The sequence below is a fragment of the Mobula hypostoma genome, chromosome 17, assembly GCF_963921235.1.
Source record: "Mobula hypostoma chromosome 17, sMobHyp1.1, whole genome shotgun sequence".
Lineage (NCBI taxonomy): Eukaryota > Metazoa > Chordata > Chondrichthyes > Myliobatiformes > Myliobatidae > Mobula > Mobula hypostoma.
The window spans coordinates 59,208,886-59,231,775 of NC_086113.1; the positions used below are offsets into that span (position 1 = coordinate 59,208,886).

General features: G+C 42.3%; 1 protein-coding gene across 10 annotated transcripts in view; it reads left to right on the forward strand.

The window, feature by feature from the left end:
* hivep1 (HIVEP zinc finger 1) overlaps positions 1–22,890 on the forward strand; it is a 277,484-nt gene that overhangs the window by 141,943 nt on the left and 112,651 nt on the right. For 6 of the 10 annotated variants that reach the window (XR_010020788.1, XR_010020787.1, XM_063069958.1 and 3 more), the window contains one exon: positions 9,875–10,171. The exons of the other annotated variants lie outside the window; for them this stretch is intronic. Coding sequence is in view for 4 of the 6 variants with exons in the window: in XM_063069958.1 (XP_062926028.1) it covers positions 9,875–10,171 (297 nt within the window). In the remaining 2 variants the exon portion in view is untranslated. The remainder of the gene's footprint in view (positions 1–9,874; positions 10,172–22,890) is intronic. 10 annotated transcript variants of the gene reach the window in all.

Below are 22,890 nucleotides of genomic sequence, written 5' to 3' on the forward strand. Positions count from 1 at the left end.
ACATTTGCAATTTTCCAGTCCTCTGGCACTAGCCAAAGTCCAATGATTTTTGAAAGATCATTGCTAATGCCGCCACAATCTCTAATGCTACCTCTTTCAGAAGCCTGGGGTGCAGGCATCTGGTCCGGATGACTTATGTGCCTTTTTGAGCACCTTCTCCCTTGTAAGAGTAACTGCACCCACTTCTCTTCCTTCACATACTAAAACATCTGGCACACTGCCATTGTATTCCACAGTGAAGACCGATGTAAAATACTCATTTAGTTCATCTGCCATCTCCTTGTCCCCTGTTATTATTTCTCCTGCCTCATTTTATAGCGGACCTGGTGGTCCATTCTCAATTCTCTTTTATTTTTACCATACTTGTAAAAGCTTTTACTATTTACTTTGAAGCTAGCTTGCTTTCATATTTCATTTTTTCCCTTCCTTTTTTTTGGCGTGTGCGTGTACGTCTGTTTGCGTGCGTCCATGCGTGATGTCTTTTTCATGCCTTTACAAGGCGCAGAGCGAGAGAGACTATGTGGTGCGCCACTCCTCACACAGATATTTCACAGTATTTTTTCCTTTATTTTACGAGGTTGAGTTGCGATCTCGACACTCAGCCCGGCACGGATGAAAAGCGTACTTGGGAGCGGCTCTGACTAGGTTCAAACCCAGGAACTTCCGTTCCAGAGTCCGGCGCTGATGTCATTGCGCCACCAGCCAGCCCTCATCTTTTCCCTTCTAATGATTTTTTAAGTCACTCTCTGCAGGTTTTTAAAAACTTCCCCATCCTCTATCTTCCCACTATTTTTTACTTTGTTGTATGCCATCTCTTTTGTTTTTACATTAGCTTTGACTTCCCTTGCCAGCCACGGTTGTACTATTTTGCCATTTGCATATTTCTTCATTCTTGGAATACACATGGCCTGCACCTTCCTTATTTTTCCAGAAACGCATGCCATTGCTGCTCTGCTGTCATCCCTGCCAGCAGCTCCTTCCAATTTACTTTGGCCAATTCCTCTGTCATACCACTGCAATTTCCCTGACTCCACTGAAATACTGCTACATCAGACTTTACTTTTTCCCTATCAAATTTCAAGTTGAACTCAAGTCATACTGTGATCCTGACGAAGGGTCTCGGCCTGAAACGTCGACTGCGCCTCTTCCTATAGATGCTGCTTGGCCTGCTGCGTTCACCAGCAACTTTGATGTATGTTGCTTGAATTTCCAGCATCTGCAGAATTCCTGTTGTTTGCGTTCATATTGTGATCACTGGTTTCTAAGGGTTCTTTTATCTTAAGCTCCCTGATCACCTCCAGTTCATCACATAGCACCCAATCCAGTATAGCTGATCCCCTAGTAGGCTCATCGACAAACTGCTATAAAAAGCTATCTCTTAGGGATTCAACAAACTCACTCTCTTGAGATCCATTACCAACCTGATTTTCCCAATCGACCTGAATTGTTAAGTTCTCCTATGACTATCATAACATTGCCCTTTTGACACGCCTTTTCTATTTCCTGTTGCAATCTGTGGATCACGTCCCAGCCACTGTTGGGAGCCCTTTATATAACTGCCATCAGGGTCCTTTTACCCTTGAGTTTCTTAACTCAACCTATAAGGATTCAACATCCTCTGATCCCACGACACATCATTCTGATGATTTGATGCCATTCTTTACCAGTAGAACCATGCCTCCCCCTCTGCCTGCCTTCCTATCCCTCCAGTACAACGTGTAACCTTGGGCATTCAGCTGCCAGCTACAACCATCCTTCAGCCATGATTCAGTGATGGCCACAACATCATACCTGGCAATTTATAATATTGCAACAAGATCATCCACCTTATTTCTTATCTCGTTTAACACTTAATTTGTTTGTACTTTTTCTTACTTGGTCAGTGATCATTGAAGTTGATTATTGGATTGGAGTCAAAATATTGTTTTAGGGTTGCAAGCAGGATATTGTTTTATGATTGTGATTGGACTTTTAGAATTGCAATCAAGATATTGTAGGATTGCAATGGAAATTTTATTGGATTGCAATTGAAATACTGTTTTAGGATTGCAATCGGGATATCGTTTCAGGATCACGATTGGACTTTTATTTTATGATTACAATTGACATATTGTAGGATTGCAGTCAAAATTTTATATACTTGCAGTTGGACCTTTGTAGGATTGCAGTCAAAACTTTATAGGATTGCAACCTATATATCATTGATCTGCAAATGACAGTTTTTCCTTACTGGATTGCAATCTAAATATGGGAAATTTCTTCGGTACTGTTTTGGTTTGTATGAATTTAATTTAATCATGATGCTAATTTCAGTGCTGGTTTGACTTATTTTCAGAATAGCAACATATGATACAGTTTTCCTTCACTCTTAGCCTTCCAATAGAAGGTGTATTGAAGCAAGAGCTATTGGATTTCTCGGAAGATTTGGAAAGTGAGGTCTTACCTTCTTTTAGTTTCCACTAGTCTGGGATTCTTCCAAGTCCTTAAATCTTCACAACAATCCTGCGACTGCACCAAAATTGTTAGATACTGATGTTTTGATCAAAGGTTCTTCTGAAATCAAGTAGGAGGCATAAAACTTGTTGCTTATGATCATTTATTAAGCACTAAAAGAACAAGAAAATCAGAGTAGTAAAAGCAGGGCGTAGTAGAAAGAGAAGACAGTAAAGAGGCCTTGGCAACATTGTTTAGCCTTCTTACACCAATTTGTTAATAGCAATAATTACCAGTCAAATTCAACTGTTTGAACTTACTAATAAGATGACCTCTATGCAATACACCCAACTGCAACCAAGTTTTTACAAAAGCAGCTGCAACCAATAGAAATCACACTGAACAAGGCTATTGTTGAAGTATTCAAAATTAAGTCTGGAACAAAACTCATAACTCAAGTAACCAAAACATGCAAGACCAAATGAGTGGCTGTCCACTCTCAATGTCCACCAAGATGTAGACTTGATGGGCATAGATAGTTTATCCTCTTAAAAGAAAGTGGTCTCCGGAATAATGCAAAAATTGGATCCTACTGAAGGCTTAAGGCTTTTTGTGTGAGAGGACAAGAAACAGTATTTGAAGGGAAGAGGACCAGAAAGCACAAGAAATTGAGAGAAAACTACTCATAATCACTGCTGTACCTTGAGTGCACACTCAAATCAAAAACTTGATGGTGATATGGTTTTCTTTCTTCAGGTGAAGCCCATCGAAAATGATGTGTTAATTAGAAGCAATTGCTTTTAATTAATTTTTAAAACAACCTATTTGTGCAGTACCACAGTATGTATCAAAATGCATCATCACCAACAAACTGCACTTGAAAGTAATCACTGTTGTCACCTATGAAATGTGACAGCCAACTTCACATTGTAAGGCTGCCAGAAAAGCAAATGAGTACATGAGCAGTTAATTTACGGTACAAGTTAGATTGCAATGAGATGTTCATCCAAATAAATATTGTACATTTCTCAACATTTTGATTAAGCATGTTGGAGATATATTCAGTTGTGCACAATCAGCTTAACCTCTTTTATAATCTTCTAAAGCATGTAGAAAGTGAAGCGATTACAAGATGAATCACAAACGACAGCATTGTAATAACCTTTCTTTTTCAATCTAAACAGTATTGTAATAATCCATTGAAAGAAATCTAGCTCTAATTTTTAAGACCAATACCTTTAACTTGGCTACAAATGACAGTGGATGAGTATTGTTATTAGATTCCTTTAAACCATGCTTAATGTGGTGGCACCTAATTTTTAAAAATCTTTTGTATTAATAATTACTAGCAGTTCAAAGTGAATACAATTAAGAAACAAACCATGTCTCCAGAAGTACATCACAGTGAAAATAAGAGACATTTGTCATTTTAAGTAACTAAGGTGGACCAAATGCTACAAGATCAGAAGTACCATTAATAATGTTTATGTTCTTACCATGAACTGCAGTTGTTGTGGCAAGTCCAGGCATATTGGGTTTCAGAAGCTGATGATCTATCACCACCTTAAACTACTGTAGTCCATGGAGAGCGCTGTTAGGATTTTGGCTCAGTGATGATGAGAGAACGGCAATTTATTTCCAAGTCAAATTGGAATTTTGCTTTGAGGGGAGCTCAGAAATGATGGTTTTATATTGCACCTGCTGTTGAGGATTTTCATCACAATCCTGACTTAGAACTAATGGCAAGTGGAAAAGCTTTTGCAACGTTGTCATCTTGTTATAAGTTCAGTTTCCACATTTTTCAAAAGATTACAAATGAGGTTCAAGTCTAGTCAAGTCACTTTTTATTGTCATTTCGACCATAACTGCTGGTACAGTACACAGTAAAAGTGAGACAACGTTTTTCAGGACCATGGTGCTACATGAACAATACAAAAACTACACTGAACTACATAAAACAACACAAAACTACACTAGACTACAGACCTACCCAGGACTGCATAAAGTGCACAAACAGTGCAGGCATTGCAATAAATAATAAACAAGACAATATGCACAGTAGAGGGCAGTAGGTTGGTGTCAGTCCAGGCTCTGGGTATTGAGGAGTCTGATGGCTTGGGGGAAGAAACTGTTGCATAGTCTGGTCGTGAGAGCCCAAATATTTTGGTGCCTTTTGCCAGATGGCAGGAGGGAGAAGAGTTTGTATGAGGAGTGCGTGCTTTATGGATGCAGCGTGTGGTGTGAATGTCTGTAATGGTGGGAAGAGAGACCCCAATGATCTTCTCAGCTGACTTCACTATCCACTGCAGGGTCTTGCAATCTGAGATGGTGCAATTTCCGAACCAGGCAGTGATGCAGCTGCTCAGGCACAACACACTGGAGGAACTCAGCAGGTTGGGCAGCATCTGCTCAGGATGCTCTCAATACAACCTCTGTGGAATGTGGTGAGGATGGGGGGTGGGAGTTGGACTTTTCTCTGCCTTCGCAGAAAGTAGAGACGCTGCTGGGCTTTCTTTACTATGGAGCTGGTGTTGAGGGACCAGATGAGATTTTCCGCCAGGTGAACACCAAGAAATTTGGTGCTGTTAACGATCTCTACAGAGGAGTCGTCGATGTTCAGCGGAGAGTGGTCGCTCCGTGTCCTCCTGAAGTCAACAACCATCTCTTTTGTTTTGTTCACATTCAGAGACAGGTTGTTGGCTTTGCACCAGTCCGTTATCTGCTGAACCTCCTCTCTGTATGCTGGCTCATCGTACTTGCTGATGAGGCCCACCACGGTCGTATCATCGGCAAACTTGATGATGTGGTTCGAGCTGTGTGTTGCAGCACAGTCGTGGGTCAGCAGAGTGAACAGCAGTGGACTGAGCACACAACCCTGGGGGGCCCCCGTGCTCAGTGTGTTGGTGTTTGGAGATGCTGCTTCCAATCCAGACTGACTAAGGTCTCCCAGTCAGGAAGTCTAGGATCCAGTTGCAGAGGGAGGGGTTCAGGCCCAGTAGGCTCAGTTTTCCCATCAGTTTCTGAGGAATGCTGAACTGAAGTCTATGAACAGCATTTGAAGATACGTGTCTTTTTAGTCCAGGTAGAGGGTGATGGCAATGGCGTCGTCTGTTGAACGGTTGGGACGGTACGCAAACTGCAGGGGGTCCAGTGAGGGGGGCAGCAGGGTCTTGATGTGCCTCATGATGAGCCTGGTTGTGATTCTGGTGTATTACTGAGTAAAACAGTAATTACACTAGACTACAGACCTACCCAGGACTGCATAAAGTGCACAAACAGTGCAGGCATTGCAATAAATAATAAACAAGACAATATGCACAGTAGAGGGCAGTAGGTTGGTGTCAGTCCAGGCTCTGGGTATTGAGGAGTCTGATGGCTTGGGGGAAGGCCATTTAGTCTTCTCAAACAAGACTAAATGAAGTCAGATATTGTTAGAGTCACTTTATTGGTATCCAACTCAGCCACCATGCTGTCAGGGTATTTGTACAGACTAGTCTTCTGCTCTCATATCCACAGGGACACCCTGGTCTCTTGTCTCCGGTCATTGCTGTTCTCCTGTATCTTGACCCCAGATGCACCTTGCTGTCCCACCCACATTGGCACCTTGATCTACAGTCTGTGGGGACTCGCTGCCCCCCAGTCCGCGAAGACTTGCTACCACCCCCGCACCCCAGTCTGCATGGACTCGCTGCCACCCCCAGTCTGTGTGGATTCGCCGCCCCCCCCAATCTGCGTGGACTCGCTGCCACCTCCACCCCCCCCAGTCTGCGTGGACTCGCTGCCGCCCCCCAGTCCGCGTGGACTCACTACCACCCCCCCCCCCCAGTCTGCATGGATTGGCTGCCATCCCCTTAGTCCGCGGGGACCCGCTGCCACCCCCTAGTCTGCATGGACTCACTGCCATCCCCCTAGTCTGCGGGGACTCGCTGCTATCCCCTAGTCTGCATGGACTCGCTGCCATCCCCCTAGTCCGCGGGGACTCGCTACCATCTCCCTAGTCCGTGGGGACTCACAGACCCCTCCACTCCACCAGTCCGCAGGGACATGCTGCCACCCCTTCCTAGTCTGCATGGACTCGCTGACCCCCCCCACCCCCAAGTCTGCTTGGACTCGCTGCCATCCTCCAGTCCGCGGGAACTGGCTGCCACCCCCCCCCAAGTCTGCTGGGCCTCGCTGCCATCCCAACAGTCTGCGTGGACTCGCTGCCACCCCCACAGTCTGCGTGGACTCGCTGCCACCCCTACAGTCTGCGTGGACCCGCTGCCACCCCTCCAGTCCGCAGGGACTTCCTGCCCAACCTCCAATCCGCAAGTATGCCCCCCCAATCTCCTCCATCCCCGTGGGGCACTGCCCCCTCCCCACTAGTCCATCGGGACTCGCCACCCCCCGTATCCAAGGGAACTTCCCGGTTTCTTATCTCAGGTCTTGCTGCTCTCCTGTCTTCTGTCCCCAGTCCCCAGAGGCACCTTGCTGTCCTGTCCACATGGGCATCCTGATCTCCCGTCGTTGGGGACTGGCTGTTCCCTTGTACACTTCGGCACCCTGTTCTCCTGTTCATGGGGACTTCCTGCTCTCCAGCACTTTGGATTCTCTGGTCTCTTGATCAGATGGACTCACTGGTAATACGTTCATATAGCACAGAAACAGGCACTTTGGCCCCCAAACTCACTGATGTCATGTCCACACAAACTCATTGTTCTGTTTTCAAAATCTTGTTTCAATTGTTGCTGGGTTTGCCACAAATTCATCATGACTGGCTTTGGATAACTGAATACATTTAAAATACACCAGAACACCCTCAAGTCTGAGAGAATATGTTAAAGTACTGTTGTTTTCTTCAGAAATTAAATTCCATAAATTTTATAAGTATGCTGAATCAATGAAAATCTCACTAATTTCCCCCCGCTTAATGGGGAGATTACGAAGGGCACACTTGTGCATTTACACCTTACACAACCAAGTCCTTTGATAGCATCTATTTGTAAAATTGGCTGGAGTATATTATCTTCCTGTACATCCTTTTCAAGGACATTCAATTATACTTTCAGCTGTCTAATAATGTTCATAAGGTAGTAATTTTGCTAAACAGCTGTCATATCAGCTATATATATGAAAATGATAAAATACTTTCTATTGTGCAACTTCTCTTTTGTTGCCCAAAAAGCCCTCTTAGAAAGGCTTTTCAGGTTGGTGCAAGAACATCCAAGCAGTGTACCACAAGGGAATTTCACCTTTTCTGTCAACTAATTTTATATGTATGCTGTCTGCCATTTCACTACCACTGTCTGCACTTTGAAAGCAACATTTGCTAAAATACTAATATTTGGGACATTTGGGATTGTCCATAGGAACTCCCTGGTCTCCTTTCCATGCTGTATACAGACTATTATGAACATTTGCCACACTTTTAAAAGAGAGAATGCATAATTGAAAACAAATTAAAATTAACCTCTGAGATGCATTCAATTTTATACTCTGAGTTGAATTATGATCTCAGTAACCCCATATTTACATACATAAATAAGCTATTATACAGCTTAGCTTGACTGTGGGCATGTGTCCAAGTGGTTAAGGCATTCGACTAGCGATCTGAAGGTCGTGAGTTCAAGCCCCAGCCAAGGCAGTATGTTGTATCCTTGAGCAAGGCACTTAATCACACAGTGCTTTGCGATGACACTGGTGCCAAGTTGTATGGGTCTTCATGCCCTTCCGTTGGACAACATCGGTGTCATGGACAGGGGAGACTTGCAGCACAGGCAACGGCCGGTCTCCCGCATCTCTTCAAACTCCTAATGAAGTATAGCCACTGTCTTGCCTTCTTTATAACTGTGTCAATATATTGGGACAACCTTGCCCAGGTCTGCGCCCTGGAGAGTGAAGACTAAAGCATATTATTATAGGAGAAATTTTACTAATATTGAGAGCACGTGTTTACAATTACAGTACTGTGCATAAGTCAGGCGCACACACATATATGCGTATATATAATTTTTTCCAGTTACCAAATAACACTTAATACAAATAACACCTAAGACCTAATGCAAAGCTAAGTACTTTTGTGTCTATTTCCCAATCACTTTGTAATTTTAATCAATATACAGTACTGTGCAAAAGTCTTAGACACCCTAGCTGGATATATGTGCCTAAAGACATTTGCACAATACTGTATACAGACCCATGATAAGAATTTCTGTCTCATGTATCCTCTAGCCACAGGTCCAATAGCATGTACAAGGAGCTCATGGCCTTCTTTGTCATTAAGGTTGAGAATACCCAGCAATAACATTATTCTTTTCCCTGTTTTGCCTTAGTCTGTAGGGTCAAGTTAATTCTCCCCCCCCCGCCCATTCCAAACCACAAACTGCATTTTCTTTCTTCCACTCATCCCATCCATAACTCCCATCGACTGTGTTGTTGACTTTATTTCCAGTTAACCAGTGACTGCCCATTGTTTACTAGTTTCTATATTAGCAGCAGTTATTTGTGTTTTTATCTCCTCAGGCATTGTTCCTGATTATGCATTTGCTGTCATCATCCATCACTTCAGTAATCTAATGCCTGCTTCCACTCTCCTTGCAAACTAACCTCTCAGATCTAAACCCATTTTCCACCAACATGTAACCTGACAGTTTGTATTCCAAGCTGCTTGGAGAGACAAGGGAAGAGATAGCTGGAGCTGGGGAACTGAAGGGCAGCAGGAGTGAATAAGATATTAACAAGGAAGATTTAGTTAATAGAAAAATTCTGAAGGACGTCATTACTGTACACTTGGAGAGGCAGTGAGTTATCAAAGATAGTAATTTAGTTGAGGAATTATAACTAAATCGATTGAATTTTTCAACAAAGTATCAACCTCTCACTGCTATAGGCGGAAGTTCCCACTTGCTTCAAAAAGGCAACAATACCAGTGCCTAAGAAGAATAATGTGAGCTGCCTTAATGACTATCGCCCAGTAGCACTCACACCTACAGTGATGAAATGCTTTGAGAAGATGGTCATGACTAGACTGAACTCCTGCCTCAGCAAGGACCTGGATCCATTGCAATTTGCCTATTGCCACAATAGGTCAACAGCAGCTACAACCTTAGTGGTTCTTCACACGGCTTTAGACTACCTGGTCAACACAAACACCTACATCAGGATGCTGTTCAGTGACTATAGCTCAGCATTTAATACTATCATTCCCACAATCCTGATTCAGAAGTTGCAGAACCTGAACCTCTGTACCTCCATCTGCAATCGGATCCTCAACTTCCTAACCAGAAGACCACAATCTGTGCGGATTGGTGGTAACATCTCCTCCTTGCTGACGATCAACACCGGTGCACCTTGGGTATGTGCTTAGCCCACTGCTCTACTCTCTATATACCCATGACTGTGTGGCTAGGCATAGCTCAATTGCCATTTATAAGTTTGCTGATGATGTTACCATTGTTGTTAGAATCTCAGGTGGTGAAGAGATACAGGAGCAAGATATGCCAACTTGTGGAGTGGTGTCGCAACAGCAACCTGGCGCTCAATGCCAGTAAGACGAAAGAGCTGATTGTGGACTTCCAGAAGGGTAAGATGAAGGAACACATACCAATCCTCATAGAGGGATCAGAAGTGGAGAGAGTGAGCAGTTTCAAGTTCCTGGGTCTCAAGATCTCTGAGGATCTAACCTGGTCCCAATATATTGATGCAGTTATAAAGAAGGCAAGACAGTGGCTATACTTCATTAGGAGTTTGAAGAGATTTGGTAAGTAGTAGTAGTAGTAGTCATACTTTATTGATCCCGGGGGAAATTGGTTTTCGTTACAGGTGCACCATAAATAATAAATAGTAATAGAACCATAAATAGTTAAATAGTAATATGTAAATTATGCCAGTAAATTATGAAATAAGTCCAGGACCAGCCTGTTGGCTCAGGGTGTCTGACCCTCCAAGGGAGGAGTTGTAGAGTTTGTTGGCCACAGGCAGGAATGACTTCCTATGATGCTCTGTGTTGCATCTCGGTGGAATGAGTCTCTGGTTGAATGTACTCCTGTGCCCACCCAGTACATTATGTAGTGGGTGGGAGACATTGACCAAGATGGCATGCAACTTAGACAGCATCCTCTTTTCAGACACCACCGTGAGAGAGTCCAGTTCCATCCCCACAACATCACTGGCCTTACGAATGAGTTTGTTGATTCAGTTGCTGTCTGCTACCCTCAGCCTACTGCCCCAGCACACAACAGCAAACATGACAGCACTGGCCACCACAGCCTCGTAGAACATCCTCAGCGTTGTCCGGCAGATGTTAAAGGACCTCAGTCTCCTCAGGAAATAGAGACGGCTCTGACCCTTCTTGTAGACAGCCTCAGTGTTCTTTGACCAGTCCAGTTTATTGTCAATTCGTATCTCCAGGTATTTGTAATCCTCCACCATGTCCACACTGACCCCCTGGATGGAAACAGGGGTCACTGGTACCTTGGCTCTCCTCAAGTCTACCACCAGCTCCTTAGTCTTTTTCACATTAAGCTGCAGATAATTCTGCTCACACCATGTGACAAAGTTTCCTACTGTAGCCCTGTACTCAGCCTCATCTCCCTTGCTGATGCATCCAACTATGGCAGAGTCATCCGAAAACATCTGAAAATGACAAGACTCTGTGCAGTAGTTGAAGTCCGAGGTGTAAATGGTGAAGAGAAAGGGAGACAAGACAGTCCCCTGTGGAGCCCCAGTGCTGCTGATCACTCTGTTGGACACACAGTGTTGCAAGCACACGTACTGTGGTCTGCCAGTCAGGTAATCCAGAATCCATGACACCAGGGAAGCATCCATCTGCACCGCTGTCAGCTTCTCCCCCAGCAGAGCAGGGCGGATGGTGTTGAACGCACTGGAGAAGTCAAAAAACATGACCCTCACAGTGCTCGCTGGCTTGTCCGGGTGGGCGTAGACACTTTTCAGCAGGTAGACGATGGCATCCTCAACTCCTAGTCGGGGCTGGTAGGCAAAGACGATTATAAATTTAGTTGGCTCCATCTTGGGTACTAACCTACAAAGTACCCAGGATATATTCAAGGAGCGATGTCTCAGAAAGGCAGTGTCCATTATTAAGCACTTCCAGCACCCAGAGCATGCTCTTTTCTCACTGTTACCATCAGGTAGGAGATTCAACGATTCAGCAACAGCTTCTTCCCCTCTACCATTTGATTCCTAAATGGACATTGAACCCTTGGACACTACCTCACTTTTTTAATATATATTATTTGTGTTTTTGCATGATTTTTAATCTAGTCAACGTATGTATACTGTAATTTATTTATTTATTTATTATTATTTTATTTATGTTTAAAATTGTATTTACTTTCTCTTCTATATTATGTATTACATTGAACTGCTACTGCTAAGTTAACAAATTTCACGTCATATGCCGGTGTTACTAAACCTGGTTCTGATTCTGAAATCTATTGAAGGGGACCATATGGTTGTCTGTGTGGGCTTGAAATTGGACCTTTTACAAGGCCCTACATGGAGACTGGTCCAAAAGGTTAGGTACCATGACATCCAAGGAAAATCAGCAAACTGCAGCCAAAATGGACTTTTCAGGGGATGATGATAAAGGTTGTTTTTGTGATTGGAAAGCTGTGACCCGTGGTTTACCATGAAACAATAGTGGGGCAATTGTTGTATACTCTATATTAACTATTTGGATGTGAATGTAGGAGGTATGATTTGTAAATTTGCAGATGACAAGTTAAAATATTATCAATAGAACATTACAGCACATGAACAGACCCTTCTGCCCAAGATATTGTGCCAAACTAATTAAACTAATGATGCCTAATTAAATTAATCCCTTCTGCCTGTATATGGTCTATATCCCACCATCCTGTATCTGTGTATTTTATTTATTTGGTTTAATGAGGAAGACCATGTGATGGACACCATGATTTTCACTCAATGCTCTTCTCTGGATAAATTAGCAAGAAGACTCGAGTCTGGGAAAACATGGTGCACAAGTTTTTAACCATAGGCAGTGAGTGTGGATAGATGGCCAGAGATGAAGAGGGGTGAGGAAGGAATCACCAGATAAGTTGAGGAACATAGGAACACCAGAGAAAGTGAAGGGAAAAATGCTGGAGGAGAAAGTAACTATAAGAACCAGTGAGGTTTGAGAAGATTACAAAAAACTGTGGGGTGAGAGAGATGTGTTTGAGATAAAAAGGTTTTGAAAATGACAATAAGTGTTGGAAATCTAGTATTCTGTGGCAATACTGCTTTATTAAAATAGAACATGTCACATAAATGGTCTTCAGAGGTATTTTTTCTCTCTTCTTAAACAACAGAATACATAACAAAATGAAAGAACACTTTTGCAACATTGCTGTGATTATAAAGTATTGTGGTCCTGGCTTGTCAGTTGCTTCTAGCTAGTGTTCTGAAACACACTTTGTTTGTCATCTCATGCTGTGAGCAAAGAATATCTTTGTGTTGAATTGTCTGGATGTGTACAATGATTCCAAAGGGAGCATAGGCATTCAGCCACCCTCTGGTGAATATATCCAGCTATGTGTAGACCCACCAGAAGCACAAGACAAGCTCAGGTATGCTGGGATAGCTCAGGATTATGCTGTGGAACTGGCAATCTGAGTGGGGTTTCCTGACTTGGAGAGTTAAGAAGGAAAAGATAAGTTCAGATATTTATTTCTTACATATTTCTGTTGTAGGTGTAAACATTCATTTCCTGCAACACTGTGGCATAGTGGCTGTTGTACATACCATCTACAAACTGCACTACAGTTACATGCTAAGATAATCCGAGAGCTTCTCCAAAACCCATAGCTTCTACCAGCAAGAAAGTCTGGGGCACTTGGCACAGGGGATTCACTATAAGTTGCACACCAATCTGATTTAGAAATATATTCAGTGGCCACTTTATTAGGTATCTAGTAGGTTATTTATTAGGGCAGTTTTTTAATGTAGGCCATCCACTTCAAGGTTTGCCATGTTGTACATTCAGAGATGCTGTTTTGCGTATCACGGTTGAAACGTCCGGTTATTTGAAGTACTGTCACCTTCCTGTCAGTTTGAACCAGTATAGGCATTCTCCTTTGACTTCTCTCATTAACGAGGTGTTTTCCCCACTCACTGGATGTTGTTTTGTTTTCCACACCGCTCTCTGTAAACTCTAGAGACTGTTGTGCGTAAAAATCCCAGGAGATCAGCAGTTTCTGAGATACTCAAACCACCCTGTCTGGGACCAAAAATCATTCCACGGTCAAAGTCACTTTGATAACATTTCTTTTGGATTGAACAACAACTGAACCTCTTGACCATGTCTACATGCATTGAGTTGCTGCCACATAATTTCCTGATTAGATGTTTGCATTAACGAGATTGTGTACCTAATAAAGTGGCCACCGACAGTATATCACTATTCTTCCTTAGTCAGAGTCATACAGCATAAAACAAGCCCTTTGGGTTATTGAGTTTGTACTGATTATCAAACACCCATCTACAATCAAGTTTATTCTCCCCAGATTCTACAAATCAGCAACACACTAGGGACAACATATAGTGGCCAATAAACCGATCAACTGTAGACAATTAACTTACCAATCTACATATCTCTGGGATGTGGGAGGAAGCCCCACATAGTCATGAGAAGAATTTGCAAACCCCACAGTAACAGCACCCAATAATCAGAATGAATTTGGGTCACTGGAGCTGTTGGGCAGCTGCTCTAATAACTACGTCCCCATGTGTTGAAACTGCTTCCCTGACAGCACTGAGGGAGTTCCTTCCTTCACTGTAAGAATTGCGCACTGATTCAAGAAAGCCCTTCACTACTTACTTTCTCGAGGGCAGCAGAGATGAGCAATCAATTAATAAAATTTTTTAAGTCTCTGTTGTAAGGTGTTTTAAAAAGTAAAAACTGCTTAATGAGTTATAGCAATTTTAATAGTTCTAAAATATCTGAATATTGGATACATTTAACAATGGTTGGAAAACCTCATGGTCTTGGACAGGAGGTGAGGTATTACCCCAGCCATGAACCAGATGTTCTGAAGGGTGGTGGGGTTCAGTAGTGCTCCAGTCACCACCAAGTGCTTGACACCCAGCTGTAGTTTTTGGGTGGGCCTGCGTGATTGGGCAGCATCTGCATCAGGTAGTACGTCAGTAGGGAGAGCAGGGTGAGTCCAGGCATCTGGCTGAATTGTGCATGATTCATCCCACTGAGCTGCAGGAAATAAAGTAGAACTAAGAGCTGTCTTCTGTTAATAACAAAATAAAAGTACAAGCTGTTTTGAATACTTTATTACAGCACGTCTTTGGGGACGCAGCCGGCCATCTGGGGGAAACCCTACAGAGGGAATGTCTGTACGATTTGGACCATTGATTCCTTCTTTAGATTACTTCAACTTGTGTAGCATGTTCACTGACTCTATCCTTTCTGTTAACACATCTCTGCCTTTATTTCAATAATATCTGGAGTAAAGCTTGTATCTAATGTGACCATCAAGCTTTGCAATTTCCAAAATATTCTCCCCCAAATAAAATCGACATTGAAAAATCAGTGGTTTTGCTGTTGTGGATTTTCATCACAAATCCCACAGAATAGTGCTAGAAATCACTGACATCCCAGACTGGCTCATAGCTTTATTAAAGAGAGAGGAGGAAATGCTGTAACAAAGCGTGGGTTTGAGTATGTTTTGGAGAGGCTGGTGAAAGAATTGTTCCAAATAATATCAAATGCTCGGTTAAACCGCTATCTAGGCTCACAGTGGATCAGGAGGCACTAAAAAGGTACGGACTCTCTAAAAATTGTTATTGAAACTAAATAACTAACTAATGGATCAAATTTCAATGTATTTAGTAGAGTTTAACATATTTGTTACAGTTTGCCATGACTCAACTGAGGGCGTTGAGGGTGAACATAATATGTTCACTTTAATTGTAATGTAGAACATTTACTTTTGAAATGAAATGTAACATTATTTTCATGTATATTGTGGACAAATTCCTCTGAATGTTAATTGGATTAAAAACAAATAACGTCAAATTTAAGCGTATTTTGTTCCCTCTCAGTTGATTTAAAATGTACATTTTTCTGAATGATGTGGATGCCGTGGGCGTTTGCCTTGTGCTATTTTCATAAAATCACAGATTTAATTCCTGTTTTCTCTGCATATGCTGCTTGCGTTGGTACTGTTCAATGTGAAAGAAAGTAGTTTCACACAAAAATAAAATAATATTGTTAAGAAATTTTTCGTTATACCATTTGTGATAGAGCAGGTGGCATTATGGAAAAATAGCTTAGCGTGTTCATTGTTTGACAACTAACAGAAATAATTATTCATTGTAAAGGATATTTTTATCATAATCAAAATTTGTAGCATGAAATTTATTTCAAAATTTCTGAAATATTAAAAAAAACTTAAAATGCTTAAGCTAGCAGTAGATATGACTTGTGACTTATTTTGTTTCATGTGTTAATCACCATTAAGGTTTTATTTTACGTACATGATTCCACTATCATTTTCATATGAACAAGGGCAGCACCTTGATGCATTGTAACAATCTTGTGAATGCATGCTCCTGGCGCTATTCTGGTTCTTCTGCAATGTAGGCATGCTCCCCGAGACTTCTATCAATGCATTTCTAACATGCAGTTCAGTGGGTGAGGCTCCCCGTCGAAAGTAAAATTTCATGAAACTGGTCTTCAATATTGTTTACAATAGATGTAACCTATTTTGGTATCGGTAGATTTCAACAGCTGTACAAATATTTGCATCTTTCTGATGTTCACTAGGGGAACTGAAATGACAGTAGATTTTCAGCTCCGTGCTAATCAACTATTTCATTATCTCGAGAGAAATGTTGCCTACAAAATGGATAGGTTCACACAAAGCATATGGAAACTTAAAAGGATTTAAATGATTGGGGAAAGACTTACAAGTTCAGAAATAGATTTAATTTTGTGGATTGGAATAAATAATTTTTGTGGGAAAAATACATTGGGCTCCAGGTTCCTGGGTAATTGAAAATGCAAGCTAAAATTGCTTAACTGGAATGTAGCTGAGCTGTAGCAGTCCACCTTCAGCCTACCACATCTATGCCTCCTGTTTTGCCCATCAACACAAATACACTTGCCAACATTAGGTTGCCAACCCCTAAGCATGCCTATTTAATACCTGTCTAAATGGCAGAGACTGATATACTATTGCCACTTTTGGTGATGACATTTGCCTCTACCACCTCCTCTGGCAACACCTTCCAGCTATCAATCACTCTCTGTGTTTCCCCTTTTGATCTTTAAATTTCTTCCCTCTCACCAGCGCCCTCATCTTTACATTCTTAGCATAAGAAAAGTATTTTGACCATTGATTCTGTTCTCACCTCACATAGTTTTATAAACCTCCATCAGGCCACCCTTCAGCTTCCTTTCCATGGAAGAAAAAGTCAGCATGCCCAGTCTCTTCCTATAGTTAGATCTTCAACTCAGGCAACACGCTGATGATTCTCCTGTGTTACCCTGTCTGATACAATCACATTCTTCCTACTGTGCTGTAATCAAAGTTGCACACAGTACTCCCAGATGCAGTCTAGCCAGTGTTTTGTGAAGCTGCAAAATGACATCCCGAACATACATTCTATGCCCAACCTATGAGGTCAAGCATACAATGTGCCTTCTTCACAGCCACAGGGAACTGTGGCTTTGTACCTCAAGGTCTCTCTGTTCATCAATACTCTGTAATGTCTTACCATCTACTGTATATATCCAATCTAATTTGACTTCCCAAGATGCATCACCTCACACTTGTTGGGATTAAATTCCTTCTGCCAATTCTCCACTCAATTTACCAACCGCTGTAGCCTTTGACAACTTAACACACTATTCAAAATACTGCCATTTTTATGTCATCCACAGACTTACCAATCATTCCTTTTACATTTAAAGCCAAGTCGTTAATATCTATCAAAAGCAACAAGGGTACCACCACTGATCGTGTGGTACACCACTGGGAACTGACTTTTAATCAGAAAAACACATACTCGTATCACCAAGAAAATTTTGGGTCCAATTTGCTAGCTATTAACCTTTTGGAACAGCATATCATGACGGACCTTGTGAAATGTCTTACTAAAGTCCACATAAGCAACAATCTCAAACAAGAGAAAATCTGCAGATGCTAGAAATCCGAGCAACGCACACAAAATACTGGAGGAACTCAGCAGGCCAGACAGCATCTAGGAAAAGAGTACAGGCGATCTTTTGGGTCGAAACACCTCCTGTCCACATAAACAACAATCTTCTTAGTTACTTCCTGAAATAACACAAGCAAGTTAGTGACATGGGATTTTCCTCTTACAAATCTATGCTGACTATTTCAGGTTGGTACTTGCCTTTCCTAAGTACATAAATCCTATTCTTAAGAATAACTTATTATTGTTTACAGCTATATTCCGGTCATCTGGGACCTCACCTGTGGCTGGTCTATCTGAGGCCTCTTGTGGTCAGAGTTGACCATGGATATTGCATCCTAGCTGTCTAGATATGCAAGCATGGACAGTATGATATGGAGAACAAGCTGTTGCCCATGTAGCAAACTCCCCTTCTCCATGCATCTGATGAACCCAAAGGAACGGCAGAGACTGATATAGTTTGGTACCAGCAGCATCACAGGAGATACCGGTCAGCATTAAACTCAATGCAGGTCTGCTTTAGGGACTCTAGCTCCAGATTTTTCCTCAGGATTTACTCCCGAAGCCTTCCCCATAAGTGCATATAGTCACAAGGCAGCGGAGGTTTGAGCTCCTTCTCCTAGATGTGCTACCAACTACAGCTGATGAGCCCCATCAACCCCAAGCGACTGGTTTTAAGGCACCAGTAACCCGCCTTTGCCCCTTCTCCTGTCAGTAGAAATGGTTCCGCTGGGCTTAGTAGCTAAGCCACACGTGAAGGCCAGGAGCTGGACTTGGTTGTCCCAAAGTATTTGAGGCGCACGCTATTGGGAGCATTTATTAGGTAGTGGAAGCTTGTCCCCATTACCACTCCCAGCTATAACAACCTTAAAGAACCTGTGGCTAATGAAGATGTAAATATCTCACTTGCTCCCCATAGCATCCTGGAATAAATCTCATCTGATTCTTATGCATTTCAGGACACCATCACTTACTTAATACAAAGAGTCCTGGAATGCATAAGGATTTTGTTCATGAGAACTGTGAGACAGTTTCTCTGTAAGTCAGAATATCAATTTTCTATAGTGACACATATTGTATCTCTGCATGTAGAGTTGCTGTAATTCTTTCATTCTTTCATAGGAATAATCACCCTATAACTATCCCTAATTAAACAAATGGTATATATTCAATATCCAGCCATTAATGAATAAAATGAAGCATGTTATTACTAACTTGAATAACACTTTAAAATTGAATGGGAATATTTGCATAAAGTCAAATAAAGTCAGTCATTTGTAACCCAAGTTCTGTACTGACTTGCTCCAGAATATCAATGTACCCCTCTATGTCCTCTCCTTGGTAAATTTAGGATCTCAGCCATATCCCCTGGCTCAGATTGGTTATACTTTAGGTCCCTGACAGGGGATCTATCAGTTCTCTGGCTACCCTCTTGCTTCTAAATTACTTTTCCTTATTCTTGATCCCTTCTAGTGGCGCATGATTCTGAACAACTACCACAGTTTAAGTGTTCCTATTCTTGTTTGTATTTTGAAGTTAAATACGTGTTTTTCGTCGAACTCAGGGATGTCTTTTACTTGTGAAATGCTCATGAATTGAGATTCAGTGCCATTAGTTTTGTCTGTGATATAAAGGATTTACCACTAAAGCTTCCGACTGAGAGCAATGCCATCAGCTGGGCAACATGCTTCTCCAGGAGGTATAGAGGTAAACGAGTGGGCACTCTGGTACACTGGAGATGCAGAGGCTTCCTTACTGCTCTCCAGCGATCTGCCTTTCAAATGCCCACTCTCTTATAATTAGGATGAACAATTAGTGCTACTCATCAGGACTAACAAGGATTATGCTCGTATTTCTGACTTAGTTTTGTTGAAACATGGCTTAACTCGGATATACCAGACAATTTTGTTCAAATGCCGCAATACCAGCTATTTAGATTTGATCGTAATAGTGCCCTATGCGGCAAGTCATGTGATGGCTTGTGCATGTTTATAAATAACATGATGCCCGTCAATCTTTGTTTTTACTGTGCTGACTTCAAAGCTCTTTTCATTTATTGTAAACCATTCTACCTACCCAGGGAATTTTCCTCTGTTATCCTAGCCGGTTTTACATTTCCCCTCATGCAAACACTCAATTTGCACAATGGCCGTTGGCTGATAACATTGATAATTTGGAGAATAAATTTCTCAGTATTGTCATTTTCATTATGGGGAACCTTAACCATGGTGACATGAAACATGATTTTTCCAAATCCCACCAGATGATTAGCTGCTCCACATGTGAGGAGAGAACTTTGGGCTACTTCTAAAGCAACATTAAAGAGGCATTCTGCCATTTTCCCTGGACAGCCTTCGCAACTCTGACCATGCCTTGATCTTGTTTGTTCCCAACTATAAATTAAAACTGGAATAGTCTTAACCAGCCAGGACCTTCAGACAGTGATGGATTCCTGACTCTGTTGGAAGGCTGAGAAACTGCTTAGGCTCCACAGATTGGAAGGCCGTGGAAGGTTCATGTATTAGTTTAGGTAAATATGCTGACAGTGTAACATCTTGCATATCCTTCACTGAAAATGTGTGTCTTTATAAAAAGATTATTGTGAGCTATATAACAACAGGCCATAGTTCATCAAGGCTTTAAGGACTCTCAGATCTGCAAAGGGTCTAAAAACAGGAATATAGCTCTGCAAAACAGCAGTTTACTGAAACTCTATAGAGTGATGAAAGCCACTAACAAGGATTGATTAGAGGGAGATTTCAACAACAATATCTGGGCAGTCTGAAGTTCCCTGTAAAGTCTGACAAACTTCAAGTCTCATTCTTCCTTCCCTTGGTCAAGTAGCTCAGTCGGTTATATTGCTGGTTTGATAAGGACAATCAACAGGTATCTCTTTTTACTTCCTCTGAGTCTGATTTGCTGAGCCACCAACCCCTCCCTTTCACAACCACTCCAATGTTACCATCCCCCCTTCACCCCCTGCCTCATTCGACTTCTTCAGCCTCTTGCCCCCTTTCCACTATCCCACTTCGTACTTTCTGTGAAGCAAGAAGACATTTGCAAACTGTTTGTAAAGAAGAACATTAGGAAAGCTGCAGCCCCTAATGGTATCTCACCTGGTACTCTGAAGGCACTGTGTGGATTAGCTAGCACCTGTCCTCACTGAGATATTCCAGTTTCCAAGAAAGACAAGATCTCTGGACTTGATGATTATAGGCCAGTTGCTTCAATTTCCATAAGACCATAAGATATAGGAACAGATATAGGCCATTCGGCTCATCGAGTCTGCTCTGCCATTCAATCATAGACTGCTCCAATTCTTCCAGACATCCCCACTCTCCTGCTATCACCCCATACCCTTTGATGCCCAGGCTAATCAAGAACCTATCTATCTCTGTCTTAAATACACTCAGTGACTTAACCTCCACAGCTGCTCGTGGCAACAAATTCCACAGATTTATCACCCTCTGACTAAAGTAATTTCTCAGTATCTCAGTTCTAAAAGGACGTCCTTCAATCCTGAAGTCGTGCCCTCTTGTCCTAGAATCCCCTACTATGGGAAACAACTTTGCCATATCTAACCTGTTCAGGCCTTTTAACATTCTGAATGTTTCTATGAGATCCCCCCTCATTCTCCTGAACTCCAGGGAATACAGCCCAAGAGCTGCCAGACATTCCTCATACGGTAACCCTTTCATTCTTGGAATCATTTACGTAAATCTTCTCTGGACCCTTTCCAATGTCAGTACATCCTTTTTAAAACAAGGAGCCCAAAACTGCACACAATTTCAGTAGTTACGGGAACCTTTGAGCATATTGATGTTGACCTACCTTAAATCCATTATAGTTCCTCTTCTTGACCCTCTATAGTGTGCTTAGAAACACAGAAAACTTACAGCACAATACAGGCCCTTTGGCCCACAAAGCTCTGCTGAACATGTCCTTACCTTAGAAATCATCTAGGGTTACTCATAGCCCTTTATCTTTCTAAGCTCCATGTACCTACCCAGGAATCTCTTAAAATCTCATATCCGCCTCCACCACTGTCATGGGCAGCCCATTCCACACACTCACCACTCTCTGCGTAAAAAAACTTACCCCTGACATCTCCTCTGTACCTACTTCCAAGCACCTTAAAACTGTGCCCTCTTGTGCTAGCCATTTCAGCCCTGGGAAAAAGCCTCTGACTATCCACACGATCAACACCTCTCATCATCTTGTACACTTCTATCATGTCACCTCTCATCCTCTGTCGTTACAAGGAGAAAAGGCCGAGTTCACTCAACCTATTCTCATAAGGCATGCTCTCCAATCCAGGCAACGACCTTGTAAATCTCCTCCGCACCTTTCCTATGGTTTCCACATCCTTCCTGTAGTGAAGCGGCCAGAACTGAGCACAGTGCTCCAAGTAGAGTCTGACCAGAGTCTTATAGAGCTACAACATTACCTCTCGGCTCTTAAACTCAATCCCATGATTGATGAAAGCCAATACACCTTAAGCCTTCTTAAACATAGAGTCAACCTGCACAGCATCTTTGAGTGTCCTCTGGACTCAGACCCCAAGATCCCTCTGATCCTCCACACTGCCATTAATACTATACTTACCGTTAGTCTTACCATTAATACTATACTCTGCTATCATATTTGACCTTCTAAAATGAACCACCTCACACTTATCTGGGTTGAACACTATCTGCCATTTCTCAACCCAGTTTTGCATCCTATCAATGTCCTGCTGTGATCTCTGACAACCCTCTACACTATCCACAATGCCCCCAATCTTTGTGTCATCAGCAAATTTACTAACCCATCCCTCCACTTCCTCATCCAGGTCATTTATAAAAATCATGAAGAGTAAGGGTCCCAGAACAGATCCCTGAGGCACACCACTGGTCACTGGCCTCCATGCAGAATATGACCCGTCTACAACCACTCTTTGCCTTCTGTGGGCAAGCCAGTTCTGGATCCACAAAGCAATGTCTCCTTATTGTCCCCTTGGATCCCATGCCTCCTTACTTTCTCAATAAGCCTTGCATGGGGTGCCTTATCAAATGCCTTGCTGAAATCCATATACACTACCTCTACTGCTCTACCTTCATCAATGTGTTTAATCACATCCTCAAAATATTCAATCAGGCCTGTAAGGCATGACCTGCCTTTGACAAGTCTTTGACAGGTACCTGGTGCCATCATTACCCTCTTCAACATTTGGACGCCCCCAACATGTATGTGAGGATTTTGTTTGTGGATTTTAGCTCGGCCTTCAACACTATTGTCCCGGAG